At 43.2% G+C, this 15,727-nt stretch overlaps 1 protein-coding gene across 2 annotated transcripts in view; it reads right to left on the reverse strand.

Moving 5' to 3' along the window:
* Positions 1-7,621: 7,621 nt before the first annotated feature.
* Positions 7,622-15,727, reverse strand: part of LOC130552863 (adhesion G protein-coupled receptor L1-like) — a 30,572-nt gene continuing 22,466 nt past the window's right edge. Inside the window, exons 10-25 of one of the 2 annotated variants that reach the window (XM_057331509.1) lie at positions 15,270-15,455; positions 15,155-15,193; positions 14,895-15,075; positions 14,425-14,547; positions 13,952-14,157; positions 13,607-13,780; positions 13,291-13,500; positions 12,789-13,009; positions 12,371-12,437; positions 12,051-12,142; positions 11,719-11,887; positions 11,415-11,570; positions 11,168-11,264; positions 10,857-10,979; positions 10,704-10,721; positions 7,622-10,223 (exon numbers count right to left, since the gene is read on the reverse strand). In XM_057331509.1, the coding sequence (XP_057187492.1) occupies positions 9,391-10,223; positions 10,704-10,721; positions 10,857-10,979; positions 11,168-11,264; positions 11,415-11,570; positions 11,719-11,887; positions 12,051-12,142; positions 12,371-12,437; positions 12,789-13,009; positions 13,291-13,500; positions 13,607-13,780; positions 13,952-14,157; positions 14,425-14,547; positions 14,895-15,075; positions 15,155-15,193; positions 15,270-15,455 (2,895 nt within the window). In that variant the 3' untranslated portion in view covers positions 7,622-9,390. The remainder of the gene's footprint in view (positions 10,224-10,703; positions 10,722-10,856; positions 10,980-11,167; positions 11,265-11,414; positions 11,571-11,718; positions 11,888-12,050; positions 12,143-12,370; positions 12,438-12,788; positions 13,010-13,290; positions 13,501-13,606; positions 13,781-13,951; positions 14,158-14,424; positions 14,548-14,894; positions 15,076-15,154; positions 15,194-15,269; positions 15,456-15,727) is intronic. The other variant, XM_057331510.1, reaches the window with a different exon arrangement.

The raw sequence follows: 15,727 nt of genomic DNA on the forward strand, positions 1-15,727 counted from the left end.
TGAAATAAAAAATAACGCTAGCAGACAAGAATATATTTTATTTTATTTTATTTTAAGCAGTTATTGGACAATACCAAAGTCCACTCGGCGGCCATGTTTGCAACGCCTCTGGGCAGTTATTTACGTCACAGCAAGTCCACAGTCCAATCTACTTGATTGGGGGAAGGCAGATATTTCTAAAATCGCTGGCAAAAATTAAAGAGCATATTTCCGATCTCTAATTTAACATGACATGAACGGTATCATAACTTTGGTTTGCTAGGCTTAAATTGCCCTAAAAATCACCTTTTTCGAGGTCGCCTCGACATCTACTGCTCGTCATGATCGACGATTGGCTGGTTTTATTGGAAGGCGGGACTTCCTTCGCTAAGGCGGCCATATTGAGCGTTGCATTTCCCACCATTCATCGTAACGGCAGTGGCGCATCTTGTTCATATGAATATCTTTGGCAATATTGATGCATTGTGACAGCCCTGTTGTGAACATCTATGCAATTCCTCAAAACGTCATCATTCCAGATGAATGTATGCAGATGATACGTTGATATGAATTCCAGATGCAGCGGCGAAACCTGCTGACTGCGAGCTTTCAGTTAGACAAACATCAGGGTGTGTGAGGTCACATTACTGTAGGCGTGTTGACGGTCAGTCAGGGAAAGTCTGCATTTCACACAAAGGTCGGCGACGCTGCTGCCAAGCACTTACGTCATGACAGCTTTGGGTTTTCATGCAGCTAAATGAGGAACTAACAATTTCACAAAAACAGATCGCAAAGCTTTCAGCATTCAGAACACACATGCTTCTCTTCCTGTTTTTGTGTGCGTTTCGTTTGAAAAAGACCTAAACTGCTACAATATCATGCTCTTACAATAAAACATAGACCTGTTATAATCGCTGAAAAGTCAATGAAAGTCAGATACTGTGTCAATACACCTGTAAAGTGACGTTATACATTATGGGAAATTTTGTGGGCACGTTGAAACAGGTTAGCGGGAAAATTTATTTTTTTACATTCCTGGACTCTGGTGATGCTATTTAAGGACCGTTCGCTCGACTGAGTCAGCAAGAGCATACGTGTGTGTTGTGAGCATTGCACTTAAAGGGACAGTTCACCCATAAATGAAAATTCTGTCATCATTTGCTCAGCCTCATGTCGTTGAATACCACTGTAAATGACTTTGTTCTGATGAACACAGAGAAAGATATTTGGACCAATGTTAGTCATTTTCAGTTCATTGGACGTCATTAATAGCATAGTAGGACGCATGAAATGGTAGTCAATGGTGCCCAGTAACTGTTTGTGTTCAACAGAACCAAAAAAATATTTTTTTCCTACAATGCTAGTGGATGATGTCACAGAACTGAAAATTGCTAACATTCTTTCAAACATCATCTGTGGTCATCTGAAGAAATAAATTTAGTCAGGGTTGAAACACTCCGAGGGTGAGTATAAATGATGACAGAATTTTCATTTTTGGGTGAACTTTCCCTGTTAGTAGGGCCAGATTTAGCCCTGTGTGATGAAGGGTGGAAGAGGCAGTGGATGGATGATGAAGTCCAGAAGCTACTCGGCCCGAGCGTGACTCACGGCATCAGCCAAAATGATTTCTTGAAGAAACATGGAAAGAGATGGAAACATATTTCAGAGAATTTAATTTTGCACCGATGTAGGAGGAAATCAAGACGTGACGGGGTAAAAACAATTGTGCGATCTGTCAGGAACGAATAAAGAGCAGCACAGACGTGGCAAGCGTCATTTCATCACCTCCAGGATAGCTACGACACTTCAGACTTCCTCTTGCGAAATAGCAGCTGGTCAACAACTCACACAACACAGGTCGAGTGATGATTCTGTCCACTTAACCAGCACAACACCATGTGTGACATTGACATCGAATTTTCATTTCCATGTTTGGTGTCATTTTAAAGGGCATAGCGTAGTGCGTGTCAAAAAAAGTGTAATTCTATAAACAAGAATTTATGAGGAACTCCTGTTCTGGTGCGTATCAGATAAATGATGATCAACAGACCGATTGGATCTTGTTTTTGTTTGAAGAGATACTGAAGCTGTCAAATGAATATATCTTTGAACAGATTGAGGATGTTACCCACGGCAGGAGAAACGTGTGAAATACACACTGATTGTCTGTTGTTGGTTGGAGTCCATTATCTTCATCACTGTTGGCAGACAGCAGCAGGGGAGCTCCAGTATAAAGAGAGAGAGAGAAAACTATTCGACTTCATTGAGGGGGTGGTTACACAACATGGTTTTCAACTAAAAACTTGTTTTTGTCCTTCATGTGAAACACCAGCGTGTTGGGGACCTGAAAATGCAAACTTTTAAGTTCAAGTCTGTTAAAGTGACAGTTCACCCAAAAATGCAAATTCGGTCATCATGTACTCACCCTCATGTCATGTCAAACCTGTGTGACTTTCTTCCGCAGAACACAAAAGAAGATATTTTGAAGAATGTCGTTAACTGGACACTATTGACTTGGATTGGTTTTGTGTTGACACAATAATCGTGAATGGGGTCCAGTGCTGTACGGTTACCAACTTTCTTTAAAATATCTTCTGTTGTGTTCTGCGGAAGAAAAATAAAATGATGACAGAATTTTCATTTTCGGATGAACTATCACTTTAAGCAATTTATACATTGGCAGACTGTGTTAGCCGATCACATTACTGCATTACAAAACACAGGAGCCACTAAAGAAGGAGAAACTTTAAAGTTTTGATTAGAAAGTCGTCTTAAACAGGTGCTTGCCAGTACAGGGTTTGAAATAAGCCAGCAGTATTTCTTATTCCCTGATAGCACACAAACACCTGCAGACGTCTATTTGATGTCTGCATTTTCATCTGCAAGACATGCTGTTTGCTCGTCTGCCCTACATCTCTGAGACGTCTGCTGTCAGATGTCATATAGACCTCTAGAAGACGTCTGTGAGATGTGTGTGATGTAGAATGGATGTACAACAGCTCTTTCTAAGATGTTTAGCAGATGTTTTACAGACGTACCTGTGCTATCTGGGACAGTGCAAAGTATAAATAGACAGACTGTAGAAAAAAGACAAAATACATTCAACACAATATATACAGTACACATTAGACATATAGACACATGCAGGTGTATGTATAATGGATCAACCACATAGTGCACATAGTACAGATATAGGTATGTAAGTCTGGTTATTGCATGAGGTGCAACGCATGATGCATTATAGTCCATGTAACTGTAGTGCATGGTAAAAAGAAGTGTGAGCGTGTGGAGTTTCTGATGTTGAGCGGTCTAATAGCCCGAGGGAAAAAGCTGTCCGTCAGCCGGTTTGTGCGGGACTATGATGACATAATCTAGAATAAACAGATTTCATTGATGAACACCTCATATTGAAGAAAGTGTCTTTGCTTTAGAAAAGCCATGATCAACTCCTGTAGAGTCTTTCCTGGAAACCACATGTTGAAAATGTTGCGTCTCCTTGACAGTAAAAACTCATAATCGAGTTTGCTTTGATATTCTTGTTTTGTTTGATGGTTTTCTGCTGTGGTCATCGTGAGCAGTTTGCCAGAGACTTCAATCCCACAGAATCGGTGAGTAATATCTAACATCATCGTCACACCGACGCTTGAGTCACGATGTGTTTGACTGCGGTGCACGCGCGCGCGCTCTCGCGCCCCCTGGTGGAACAGTGTCTGTTCTCCAGTGTCTGTTCTCTTTCACACCCCTCTCGTGATAAATAATCGTAATGCACGACCTTTTTAATCTATAGGATTTACATGTGCTGTTAACAATTGAATGAAAGAGTATCAGCAGATGAAATCTAGTTACAAGAGTGTTGAAGTTTGATCACCCGTGTCTGGGAAATCATCCCTAGGAGAAATATTTCCAGTGGATAATTCTAGTCCCAGTCTGCTGTAAAATGTGTTTGAACTGAAAACACATCTCAAAATATATCAGTGTTATTGTTTTGTCTCTAGATGCACACCAGTAATGTTTTTCCTAAAGCACGTTCTATAAAAGCTACCGAAATGTGTGTATTTCATCACGGCTTACTCATGGCATATCTAATCCTTGTCTGTGAAACCACTCCTTAACGTCTGAATGACTCAACACTTTGTTTTTAATGTGTTTGTAGACAATGGGGAAGTTTCTGTACATCTCTCTATGATACCCAGTCGTTGCTTTAAAGGGATAGTTCACCCCAAAAATAAAAATTCTGTCATCGTTTCCTCACCCTCCTGACATTTCAAACCAGTATGAGTTTCTTTCATCCGCAGAACACCACAGAAGATATTTTGAAGAATGTTGTTAACTGGACCCCATTGACTTGCATTGGTTTTGTGTTGAGGTTACAATATAAGTGAATGGGGTCCAGTGCTGTTCGGTTACCAACTTTCTTCAAAATATCTTCTGTTGTGTTCTACGGAAGAAAGAATGTCATGACAAGAGGGTGAATAAATGACTACAGAATTTTCACTTTTGGGTGATAGGTTTGAATACAACTAAATAAAAACAGCTTTCATTTGGTGTGTTCTGCTGTGTTTAAGGTATTAAAAACTAGTCCAAGTGATTTAACTTTTCTTAGGAGCAACCAACCACTAAAACCCGAAGGAACGATGAACAATGTAGTTTAAAGGGACGGTTCACCCTAAAATGACAATTTTGTCATCATTTACTCACCTTTAGATTGTTCCAAACATGTACAAATCTCTTTGTTCTGTTGAACACAAAGGAAGATATTTGAAAGAATGTCGGTAACCAAACAGATCTCAACCCCCGTTTACTGCCATAGTAGGGAAAATAAATACTATGGGAGTCAATGGGGGGATGAGATCCCTTTAAGACCCAAACGAAAATGTCACATAAAACACAATCCTACGATCTGATTGGACCATGTGCTACCTGGCAAAATATAAACTAATTTATTGTGTTACATAGATCCATTTTTAATAATAGAAGTAATAATAGTAAATTGGCAATGGACTGCTAAAATAATTTAATCTGTTACATCAAAAATGAATTCATGAGACCCAAAAATCAAACTTCAGTCATCATTTATTCTCTCTCATGTGTTGTAAATCTGTATTCGGTGAAACACAAAAGAAGATATTTTAAGAAACGTATCGGTGGTTTTGTGTTCAGACAATGGAAGTCGTTGGGGTTTAGTGTTGTTTGATTATCAACATTCTTCAAAATATCTTCTTTTGTGTTCTGCAGAAGAAAGTCAGGGGTGTTCTGAGATATGACATCAACCCGTTTCAGAGATGCGAGCAGAAGACTCGAAGGTTTGTGATTCATATCAGCGTGAAGGGGTCACACCCATGGTGAAATCATTTCAAATACTGAAGAAGAGGGCTGGGGGATTCAACCTCACAGAATTAGCATCAGCAGGTTCTTTTGTTGAGTCTCAGGAATCTCGAGTTCGTAACTTTAAACAGCAAGAAACTCAGATTTATTCTGCCGGTATCTGAAGATCTGAGCCTTCATGTGTTAGTAAACGTCTTCACATGTGAGATCTCTTTACCATCTCAACCGTTTCTCCTAGACTTCCATGAGATTCAATGGAAACTTTTGCTCGAGTCTCATCAGATATTTCTCCTGAGAAAGGAGTCAGAAATCTGACAAATGTGTCTGTCAGTTTGAGAAGAGATGTCAACAATGTGTCAAACTGAGCTCAGATTTGTCTCGTCTGCAATCAAAAGTCAATATGATTGAAGATCTCGATATCAACTCAAACATTTCTCATCACATTTACTCAAATCCAGATGATTTCACCTCTACAATCTACATTCATCTACACCTCCAGACTCTTCGTGTGTTTACACTCTCATTTGGCAAAGGAATTTTAGGAGAAACTNGTTTCTCCTAGACTTCCATGAGATTCAATGGAAACTTTTGCTCGAGTCTCATCAGATATTTCTCCTGAGAAAGGAGTCAGAAATCTGACAAATGTGTCTGTCAGTTTGAGAAGAGATGTCAACAATGTGTCAAACTGAGCTCAGATTTGTCTCGTCTGCAATCAAAAGTCAATATGATTGAAGATCTCGATATCAACTCAAACATTTCTCATCACATTTACTCAAATCCAGATGATTTCACCTCTACAATCTACATTCATCTACACCTCCAGACTCTTCGTGTGTTTACACTCTCATTTGGCAAAGGAATTTTAGGAGAAACACCTGAGACTGAAGCGTCATTTATGCTCGTGCATAGGACTGACGCGGTACGAGGCTGTGTGTGGTGTGTTTGAACCCTCCCTCGGGTCAAAACAATTTCATTGTTCACTCAAACGCATTTCCAAAATGAATAATCTGAGTAAAAGATTTGTTCTAAAGTTATTTAACATCTCATGCTGCAACAAAAGTGTTTACCGCTAATGCTTCTCAAACCAGCGGCTTCTTCTTCGGCTCTTGTCTTGGTTACACAAGCAACACGCGCGTGGACACTGACGCCTAGTGGTCATTGCCTGTCGACGCGGACAACGACGCACAAGTAGAAAGGAAAACTGATGCGTTGCCTACGGCGGTGGTCCTACGCACGACCACAACTTAGCCTTAAAGGGGTGATATGACACGGCTAAAACGAATATTATGGTTTGTTTTAGATGTAATGCAATGCGTATAAACGCTGTATTTTCCACACACCGCTCATGTTTGTATCTCCTCTTTGCTCCGCCTCTCTGAAATGCGCAGATTTTTGACAAATCTCATGGCTCTGAAAAGCGAGGTGTGCTGTGATTGGCCAGTTCACCAGTTCGTAGTGATTGGTGGAATACTGCAAGCGTGTGAGGGAATGTGACGCCTCTGACCATATTTGGAACATCAGGTTCCTCTTCAATTGTACTGACAGGTACGCCCACCTTACTTAGAGTATACATTTGGGCGGTCTTAGTCAAATCAGACCACCAACTGATGTAGATTTGTGGGGGTGTGGCTACACGAGGTGTTTCAGACAGGTCTGGGTGAGCATTCGCTTTTACATAGAATGACTCTTTTGTTCCCACACTTTCATTTCTGCAGTTTTACATGTCTAATACATCAGAGAAAAGACGGACTACTTGTCACATAAATGCTAAATTTACAATACTTGGTATTTAATGCTAAACTTACATCACATGACAGCAGTTTGAAGTTATGGCTGCACTCAGTGACTTGGATTGGAGGTTGCTGGGTGGGTGTTGTAGGGAGTGGGGGGGCTTGTTGGTTGTGGTTCGGGGCGTTTCATTTGTTGGGACTGTGTGGGTCTGGTCTGGTTGGTCTTGTTTTGTGGTCGATGTCGGACAACAGAGGAATAAAGTTAATTATGCCATTACTACTTTTCCCTGGTTGTCCCTCTGTTGTCTGTTGTTGATCGCGGAATGGGACCGGGTTGGACCTGCACGGTTTGGGAGGGTGGGCTTCCTGGGTCGCGGCTCGTGGGCTCTCCCTGTTCTTCGTGGACGTTGCTCGGTGGCTTTGGTCGGGGTCACTGAGTGCAGCTATGACACGTCAGAGGAGATCTGGCCCTCCCGGCTGAGCCTGGTTTCTCCCGAGGTTTTTTTTTCTCCATTATTCATCATTGGAGTTTGGGTTCCTCGCCACAGCAGAGCAGTGCAGTGTTGGCTTGCTCCCCGGGAGACTGCATTTATTTATTTATTAGATATTATTTATTAGAATGATTTTGCTTGGTCTATAAACACCATGCACTGTGCTGTGTTTTACCTTTCTGTGTTTTTCTTATTTGCTCCTGTAAAGCTGCTTTGGAACAATGCACATTGTGAAAAGCGCTATATAAATAAAATTGAATTGAATTGAATTAATACATGCATGAGCGACTTATAACACACCAAAGACACAGAACAACACGTGTTCATGACATATGACCCCTTTAAGTTGATACTTAACGAAACCCAACTCAAAAAGTCCAGAGAAATCCCGATCAATGAAAGAGCGGCATCTGAGCAATAGGAATACAGACACATTCAGTTCACTTTGTTTTATTTTGATTAAAAAACATTTCTTATCTTTTTACATGAAACACTCAGAGAGAGCGAGACAGACAGAAACGGACAAAGAGAGAGAGAGAGATAGTGCCGTCAGTTCACCTACGGATTCTTTACGACGTTTTTCATCATGAATCGAGAAGTGAAGAGAAGCTCGTCCAGAGACGCGACGTCTCTCAGGTCTATTTACACAGCGTTCAAGGCGACGTTCGTTTCGTTTTCGAACGTCACGCTCTGACTGTCATCGATCTGCTCAAACACGGGAAGAGGGAGGGGCACCGAGCCCACCTCCTTAAAAAGACGATTGGTCGATGTGTTCGACACGGCAGAAGATGACTGGTCTGTGTCTGGGCAGGTGGCACAACAGTTTTCCTTTCATTGTCTCTTGTTGGCCACACCGCCGGAAACAACAGTCTGATTAAACCACTGGACCCAGTGATGTCATGACCTTTGACCTCTATGACGCGTGTGGATTTTTGGCATGTACAGTGTGAGAGCTGCAGTGTCTGGTGTGAAGTTCCTTTACATTCTGTGAAGTCAGACACTCATTCGACACACCACCCTGAAAAGCAAAAAAGTCCCAGCGGAAGAATCCGGTCTGAGGTGGTCTGCCGGTGTTCTCGGGAGCAGATAACCACCTCAGACTGGTGTCAGCTGACTTTTAAGAGATGGACGTGATGAACGGTTGTATGATGTAAAGGAAGGGGAGGTTGAGAAGAGCGATGTGTGTGAATGGCGGTGAGATGATCAGGGTGGGTGTGCAGGTGACCGGGAAACAGAGACGTGGAGGAGGAAGCCAACATCATCATCATCATCATCTTGTCTGTAATCTATTTGGGGTTTCATTTAAAACTGTTTTATACCATAAACAAAAATCATTTTTCTCTAATCAATGCATTAGAAAATACACAAAATACATGCATACGGCAAAATCTCATTACTTTATGTACGATCTTTATGCGGATGACATCAAACTGACATTTCCCACAAAATCGTACCTGACAGCTCGACTTAAATCATTATTAAAAGCTTGCTCTTGTAAATGGAGGTAAGGAGACGTCAACACTGATTTTTATTCGTTTTTAACCGAATAAATAAATAAATAAATAGTTACGGATTGCCGCTTTAAAAACGCCATTATGAGAAAATGCAAAACTGTTCAAATGTTCAAGTTGTTTTGGATAAAACGAGTCTGCCAGATGTGTAAACAACATCTTTTGTTTGTTTGGGGGGAACCTGCTTAAGCCTTGTTTTCTTCATTTAAAGGAAAGTTGAATTTTGCCATGTTCTTGTTGGTCGTCATTTCTAAGGATTTACTAATTGCGACGACGATGATGATGATGGCTATGATGATGTCCGTCCTCATTGTCCTCCTCCAGATCTGCGTGTCCTGGTCACCAGCGCCCTAGTCACAGACTTGTCACCAGCTGCATCTGTCCATCGCTTTCTCCCTGTGACGGCTGCAGCGCTGCACGGCTCTCGTCGCCGGCCCGGCGCGCAGGTGGCTGGTAAAACGCAGAGACGTGAGCCTGGCGTCCCGCGCTGAAGTACAGCTCGTCCGGCGGGAGCGTCGAGTGTGGTTCCGGCCCTAGTGCTTCGGGACTGCTGTCGGGATAGGACGAATCCCTGTCCCGCATGTACAGAGATGCGGAGTCGGGTCCGGCCCCGCCCACGCCGTCGGTGATTTCCGCTGAGAAGCTCTCCGAGTCCTCCTCGCTCTGGTAGAACACCGACTGAGCGTGCTCCAGGAGCCGAGGTTTATCCGGCAGGCGGGGTTTGTCGGGTAGGCGGGGTTTGTCTGGTAGGCGGGGCTTTTCCAGCGCTTTGTACAATAGCTCCTCCTCGTCCTGCGGGGGTGGGGGAGGAGGGCGGGGCAGCGGACGCTGCGGAGGCTCTCGGTGACTCGTCGTGGTGGCGTAATCTTGCCGGTGCATTGTAGAGCCGGTTCCGTTGCCGTAGCGATCGGCGGCGGGCCGCAGGTTGCTCTGCACCAGCTCCGATATGATCATCTTCTCCAGCGCTGCAGCATCGGAAAGGTTTCGCCGCAGGCCGCAGTTAGGCTCCGCCCCTCTTGGTGTCAGAAGGGCAGGGCTGACCTCTCCGGACACACCTCCGCATCCCACAGGAACGCCCCCCAGCAGGTCAGCGCTTCCTCCGTGCAGCGAGTAGCTGTTGTTGTAGTTCCCGTTCAGTCGAACTCCTTCCAATCCACAGGACTCACGACTGCGTGACAGAGTGCCCTCTACAGGACAGAGAGAGAAATCACCGTTACTTCAGCCAATAGCATGTCAAGGTAACGGTGTTCTTCATGAAAATAGACAATGAGATGATCCATCTGAGACAAACTCATGCTGTCATTGATCAAATATGTTGTAAAAACATCTTTTGCAAATCTTACAAATGTATTTTTTAAACCTTCTAGTCATCATTTCATCTTTTTGTGTGATCCCAGGTGGTTAAACCGATTTTGAAATCCAAGCCAACTTCAAATCCACGTGAATTAGACCGCTAAAGACAGTATTTAGTTACCCACTTGGAATATGTCTAACAAGCAAGCTCAGCATTGACAGATTTGTGTTTCTAATGTAAACGTCAAGCCATGTGGAACTAGCATGCTGTATGAATGAAATATTGCGCATTTGCTTCGTTTAGGTGAACGACTGAAACTGAGATGAAGATACAGAGTGAATTAAGAAGACACATTAGAACGCATGATCCATACTTGAGTTTCTGAACGTGCCTGTCGATCGGATCACAGAGAGACAGACAGAACGAGAGCGAGACAGGAGAGAAGAAGTGAATACAGATAAAAACGTTTAGAAAGAAATAACATATATACCCCCCCACACACACACGAGTGCGCGTACACACTGACCCGTGGCATTGAACACTGCTGGTGAGGGGGGGTTGAATGTTTCAGCCAGTAAGGTGTTGTAAGGGGAGGAGCTAGAGCGGCTCTGCAGCATCGGATTGGCCAGGAGGTGATTACCCATAGTGCCTGTGGAACAACAACGGAAATCATTTAATAAGTGACACCCTGTGAGACATCAATACACAGAGTCTGTGTCACCTTCAACACATTATAATGATAATTACAGATGAACTTCAGACTTGGACTTCTATCCACATCTATGGTTGACAAATGGTATTGCAAGTTAATTGTGTGTGTGTGTGTGTGTGTGTCACCTCTGGTCAGTGTGTGTGTGTTGTTGATCTCTGCTGTCATGAAGGATGACTCCGTCTGTCGTCGAACAGTGTCGTTCCACATCCTCCTGATACGACTCTACAAACACACACATGATGAGAGTAACTATAATCAAGCAATAAAGCAAAAATATAATCAATAAATATATTGATTATCGTAAAATTTGGAAAGACGTACAATTTTCACAGCTCAAAATTATTTTAGGATAAACGTGTGTGTTTGTGTTACCTGTCTTTGCGCCGGAGCATGTCGTGATTGGCTACCGCCGTAGTAGCGGTTGTTGCTTCGGTGGGCGGAGCTCTTGAGGGAACCGTGTGAACCGGTCGAGGAGGCGTGGCCACAGCAGGGCGACTGTCGCAAACACTTGCTGTATTCTTTCTGCACCTAATGAAAGATACAGAACGCTGACATGAAAAACAGATTCTACACATAACACACACACACAGATCAAACTGCTTGTGACATCATTCTTATTCAGTCATATTATAAACAAACAATCCACAGATTTATAATAAAAAGACTACGCACACACCTTCTTCTGCAGAGCGCAGTGGAGGAGGAAGATGAACATGCCGTGTAAAGCGTTGAAGGAGGTGAAGAGGTACGCCATCACAACACTGTTGTCATTAATAAACAACAGGCCAAAAATCCACGTGAGAGAGACGAGTAAGAGAAGAGTGACGGAGCTGAGCGTCCAACACCTGTCACAGAGAAACCGAAGAGAAAACACATCACAGTCCTGCTGACCGTCTCGACACACACAAACTGATGTCATATACAAACACACAAGCATCATAAACACATCTTCATATGCTTTGATCTGAGATTCCCAGTGTGCGTGACCTCTGACCCCTGCGCTCTTACTTGATGTTGTCGAATCGGCTGGAGTCTGGCTTCAGTACGGTGGAATGTCTGAGCATGCGGTGGATAGTGATGACCAACACCGCCAGGTTCAGCTAAACATAAAACACACACATCACTCATGAGAGAAGTTAATTGATTGTCTAGTTTATAAGTCAGTATTCATAATCTTGATAACTTTCTAGTGCACGTTACTTAATCAAATAAAGTGTTGAACACAGAATACAGGATGTGTACGGCATACTGAAAACACAGCACACCGCAGTACATTCTGTGTTATTTGTTATTGATGCGCTTTATTAACTGGAGGATTAAAGTCTCACCAGGATAACGAGAGAGGCGGGGCCAATGAATGTCCAGATGAAGTAGTTATCCACCCGCAGCCAACAACTACACAACACACAAGAGATCATTACACACACACGCACACACACAATACTTACAATATTATATTATTGCCAAAGTATTTAACATTTACAAGAGACAAATAGTACAATAAGTACAAACATTAAACATTTAAGTTTTAAAGTTTAATTATGGAAATTAAAATAAGGTGCTAAGTTAAAGATAAAATATAGAATGAAATTTAAAATAAAGCACAAATTGACTGAAATATAAACAATAAAAAATATATAAAATGTACGTTTTAGGCAGAAACCTGAGAATAGAATAAAAGTAAAACAATGTATGTGTGCATTGATTCTGAGGGATTCACACACACAGACAGAAGCACACACTCACGCTTTAGTTCCTCCGTAGCTCCTGTAGTCGATGGCTGTGGAGATGGCCACTACCAGCGTGGGGAAGCCGTATGCGGAGAGGTAATAGTATTTACGACGAGACGTCTCGCTTTCAAACACCTCCACCATGAGAACGTACAGCTGAACCGTCTCCATACAGAGCCAGCAGAACACCGACAGCAGGAAGAAATGAAGAAGACCGGCCAGCACGGGACACACAACCTGAACACACAACACAAGCCAGTCAATACACACACACTCTTGTTTTGTCTGTTGTGATCCAATCTTGATTTGTCAGATGTGATCTGATCTTGTTTTATCTGATCTTCTTTTGTCTGATGTGATCTGATGAGATCTTGTTTTGTCTGATGTGATCTGATGTGATCGTGTTTTGTCTGATGTGATCTGATCTTGTTTTGTCTGATGTGATCTTGTTTTGTTTTGTCTGATGTGATCTGATCTGATCTTGTTTTGTCTGATGTGATCTGATCTCCCGCACTCACCGTGTAGTGTGTTTTATCCATGCCGATGAGGAAGAGCAGCTGTGAGATGAAGAGGGTGAGGCACAGGTTCTTGTGGATGGTTGTGCGGTCGCTCTGGAGGCCCCGCAGGCAGCAGAAGGTGGAGATACACAGAGCCAAACACACCAGAGAGATCACCATCCCCACCCACGTGATGACGAAGAGAATCAGTCCCTGCACACCACCCGGATACTGACACACACACACACACACACAGAGAAAAGCGTTGAGTGTCTCACAGCTCTACAAACACAAACGTGTGTGTGTGTGTGTGTGTGTGTGTGGTTGGTTAACTCACAGCAGGCTGCTGGTGGTTCATTAGCACAGCGAAGTTGGTGAGATGTGAGCAGGCACAGGTGGTGTGTGTGTTATTACTGTGTAGACGCCTACAGCCCTGAGACGACCACTGACCCTTCATCGAGCGCTCCGAGTAATTCCAGAAGGAACAGTTGGGGCTGAAGTGATTCTCCAGCTGTCAAAACACACACATCCGATGAGCGTTACACAAGAGTCTGATCGTCTTTCTGTTATTGTGTTCTGAATTCTTATATCACGTGACATGTCATTTTACTGCAAATGTTTTAGTGATTTTAAAAGCGGATTATTTATGTATATTCTTGTGCTATGACGAATGCAAACACGCCTGCAGGTGTCGTAGAGTAAACACAACAGGCTCGGTCAGAAACACTCGGCTCGACTCTTTTTTCATGGATGCAGAGATGATGTGCGAGTTGACGGCCAGACTGTGTCCGCCGGATTTCATCTCGCCGTCCGTCTTCACCGTGGCGTTTTGAGTGGACAGAAACAGGCCCAGGTTCTTGTAGAGAGTAAAAATAACCTTCACCTGACCTGATGGAGAGCAGAAGACAGAGACACACTCTCACTGCCTCGGCAGGAGCAAAATCACAACATGTCATTGATCGCCCGTTACTGCATTTAGATGACATCCCAGATACATTTATCTCACATCACAATAACCTGCAGCATCAAACACACGCTCGTCACCACGGCATGAGGAAAACCATGGTGACTGTTGCCATGACAACGGGGAGAGAACCATCTTGGTTGCGCGTTAATACTATTGCTGTCTACAGACAGGTAATGAGTATCACTGACCGTTGCGGCTGTATTGTTTGATGGTGGATGAGGACACATGGATGGTGCTGTCGCTGTCGTAGGTGTTGGGAAACGACAGATCTTTCAACTCCATCTCTGTGTTCAGCACATACACCTCCAGATCTGACACACACACACACACAGAATCAAATGTTAAGTCTTTGAATGAACACAGCTCAACAATCTCTAGAACGGTTAACACGCTAACTTACGTGAGTGTAAATGTATTTCATTTCAAACGTAACACTTATTTACTGCTATGTGCTGTTTTAAATTGTTCTGTTTATGTGGTTTATAAAGAGAATGAAGGATCCTTTTCAATTCATATTTTAAACACACACACTGGCTTAAACACTTTCGGTCTTTGAATGGCAAACAGCAATCGAAACACTATCATTTCAACTCTCTTACATAAAAGAGTTACTCCAAATAAACTGCTAGAAACAGAGGTTAGAGGTTCACTGCCGTACCGACGTTGGGCGCACGGTCGCTGAAGTGGCCACCATACAGGTTATTGGCCAATAGGAAGGCTCCTTTCTCCATGACGTCCAGCAGCATGGTGGCAGCGTGAGATTGTTCTGTGCTGTTCATGTCCTGCCACGACTCCAGCGCCTCCAAACGCAGCAGATTATCCACTGTCTGAACCACCGCCTGACAAACACACATGTGATGTGTCGCACACAGAAGAGAGTGTATGTTCACGGGATGAATGTCTTTGATGAATGTTTACCTGAATAAAGGCTCTGCACGTCCTCTCTCTCTTCTGCAGCTGAAAGTCAAGAATGAAACGGTTACTCTGCTGTCCTCACATCTGTGTGTGTGTGTGTTTGTAAGCGCGTAAGCACCTTGTTGTAGTTGCGTGTTGCTGACTCTTTGTTTCCGGGTCGGAGAGCCTGTAACTGTGAGTCCAGAATATCCAACAGCTGCTCCATCAGACGCACAGAGGAAGTGACATCACCGGCATAGATCCGCCCACGAGTGTGATTGACAAGCACAGAAGCGATATGTGCAGCATTCTCTCCACTCTTGATCTACATAGACAAAGATCAAACATCTATTCATAGTTCATCCATTTGTCTTTTTATCCATCTATCTATCTATTAATCCACCCATTCGTGCCATCCATTGGTTTATCAAATTATCCATTCATTCATCCATCCATCCATATACAGTATCTATCAATCCATCCAGTTATCCATACATCCTTCGGTTCACCCAATGATCCATTCATCCATCCTGAGCTCTGAGCGGGCCTTGAACCAGCGTTGATCTAACCATCCATCCATCAATCCATCCAACTATC

This window comes from Triplophysa rosa, linkage group LG4 (genome assembly GCF_024868665.1).
Source record: "Triplophysa rosa linkage group LG4, Trosa_1v2, whole genome shotgun sequence".
NCBI classification, from domain to species: Eukaryota; Metazoa; Chordata; class Actinopteri; order Cypriniformes; family Nemacheilidae; genus Triplophysa; species Triplophysa rosa.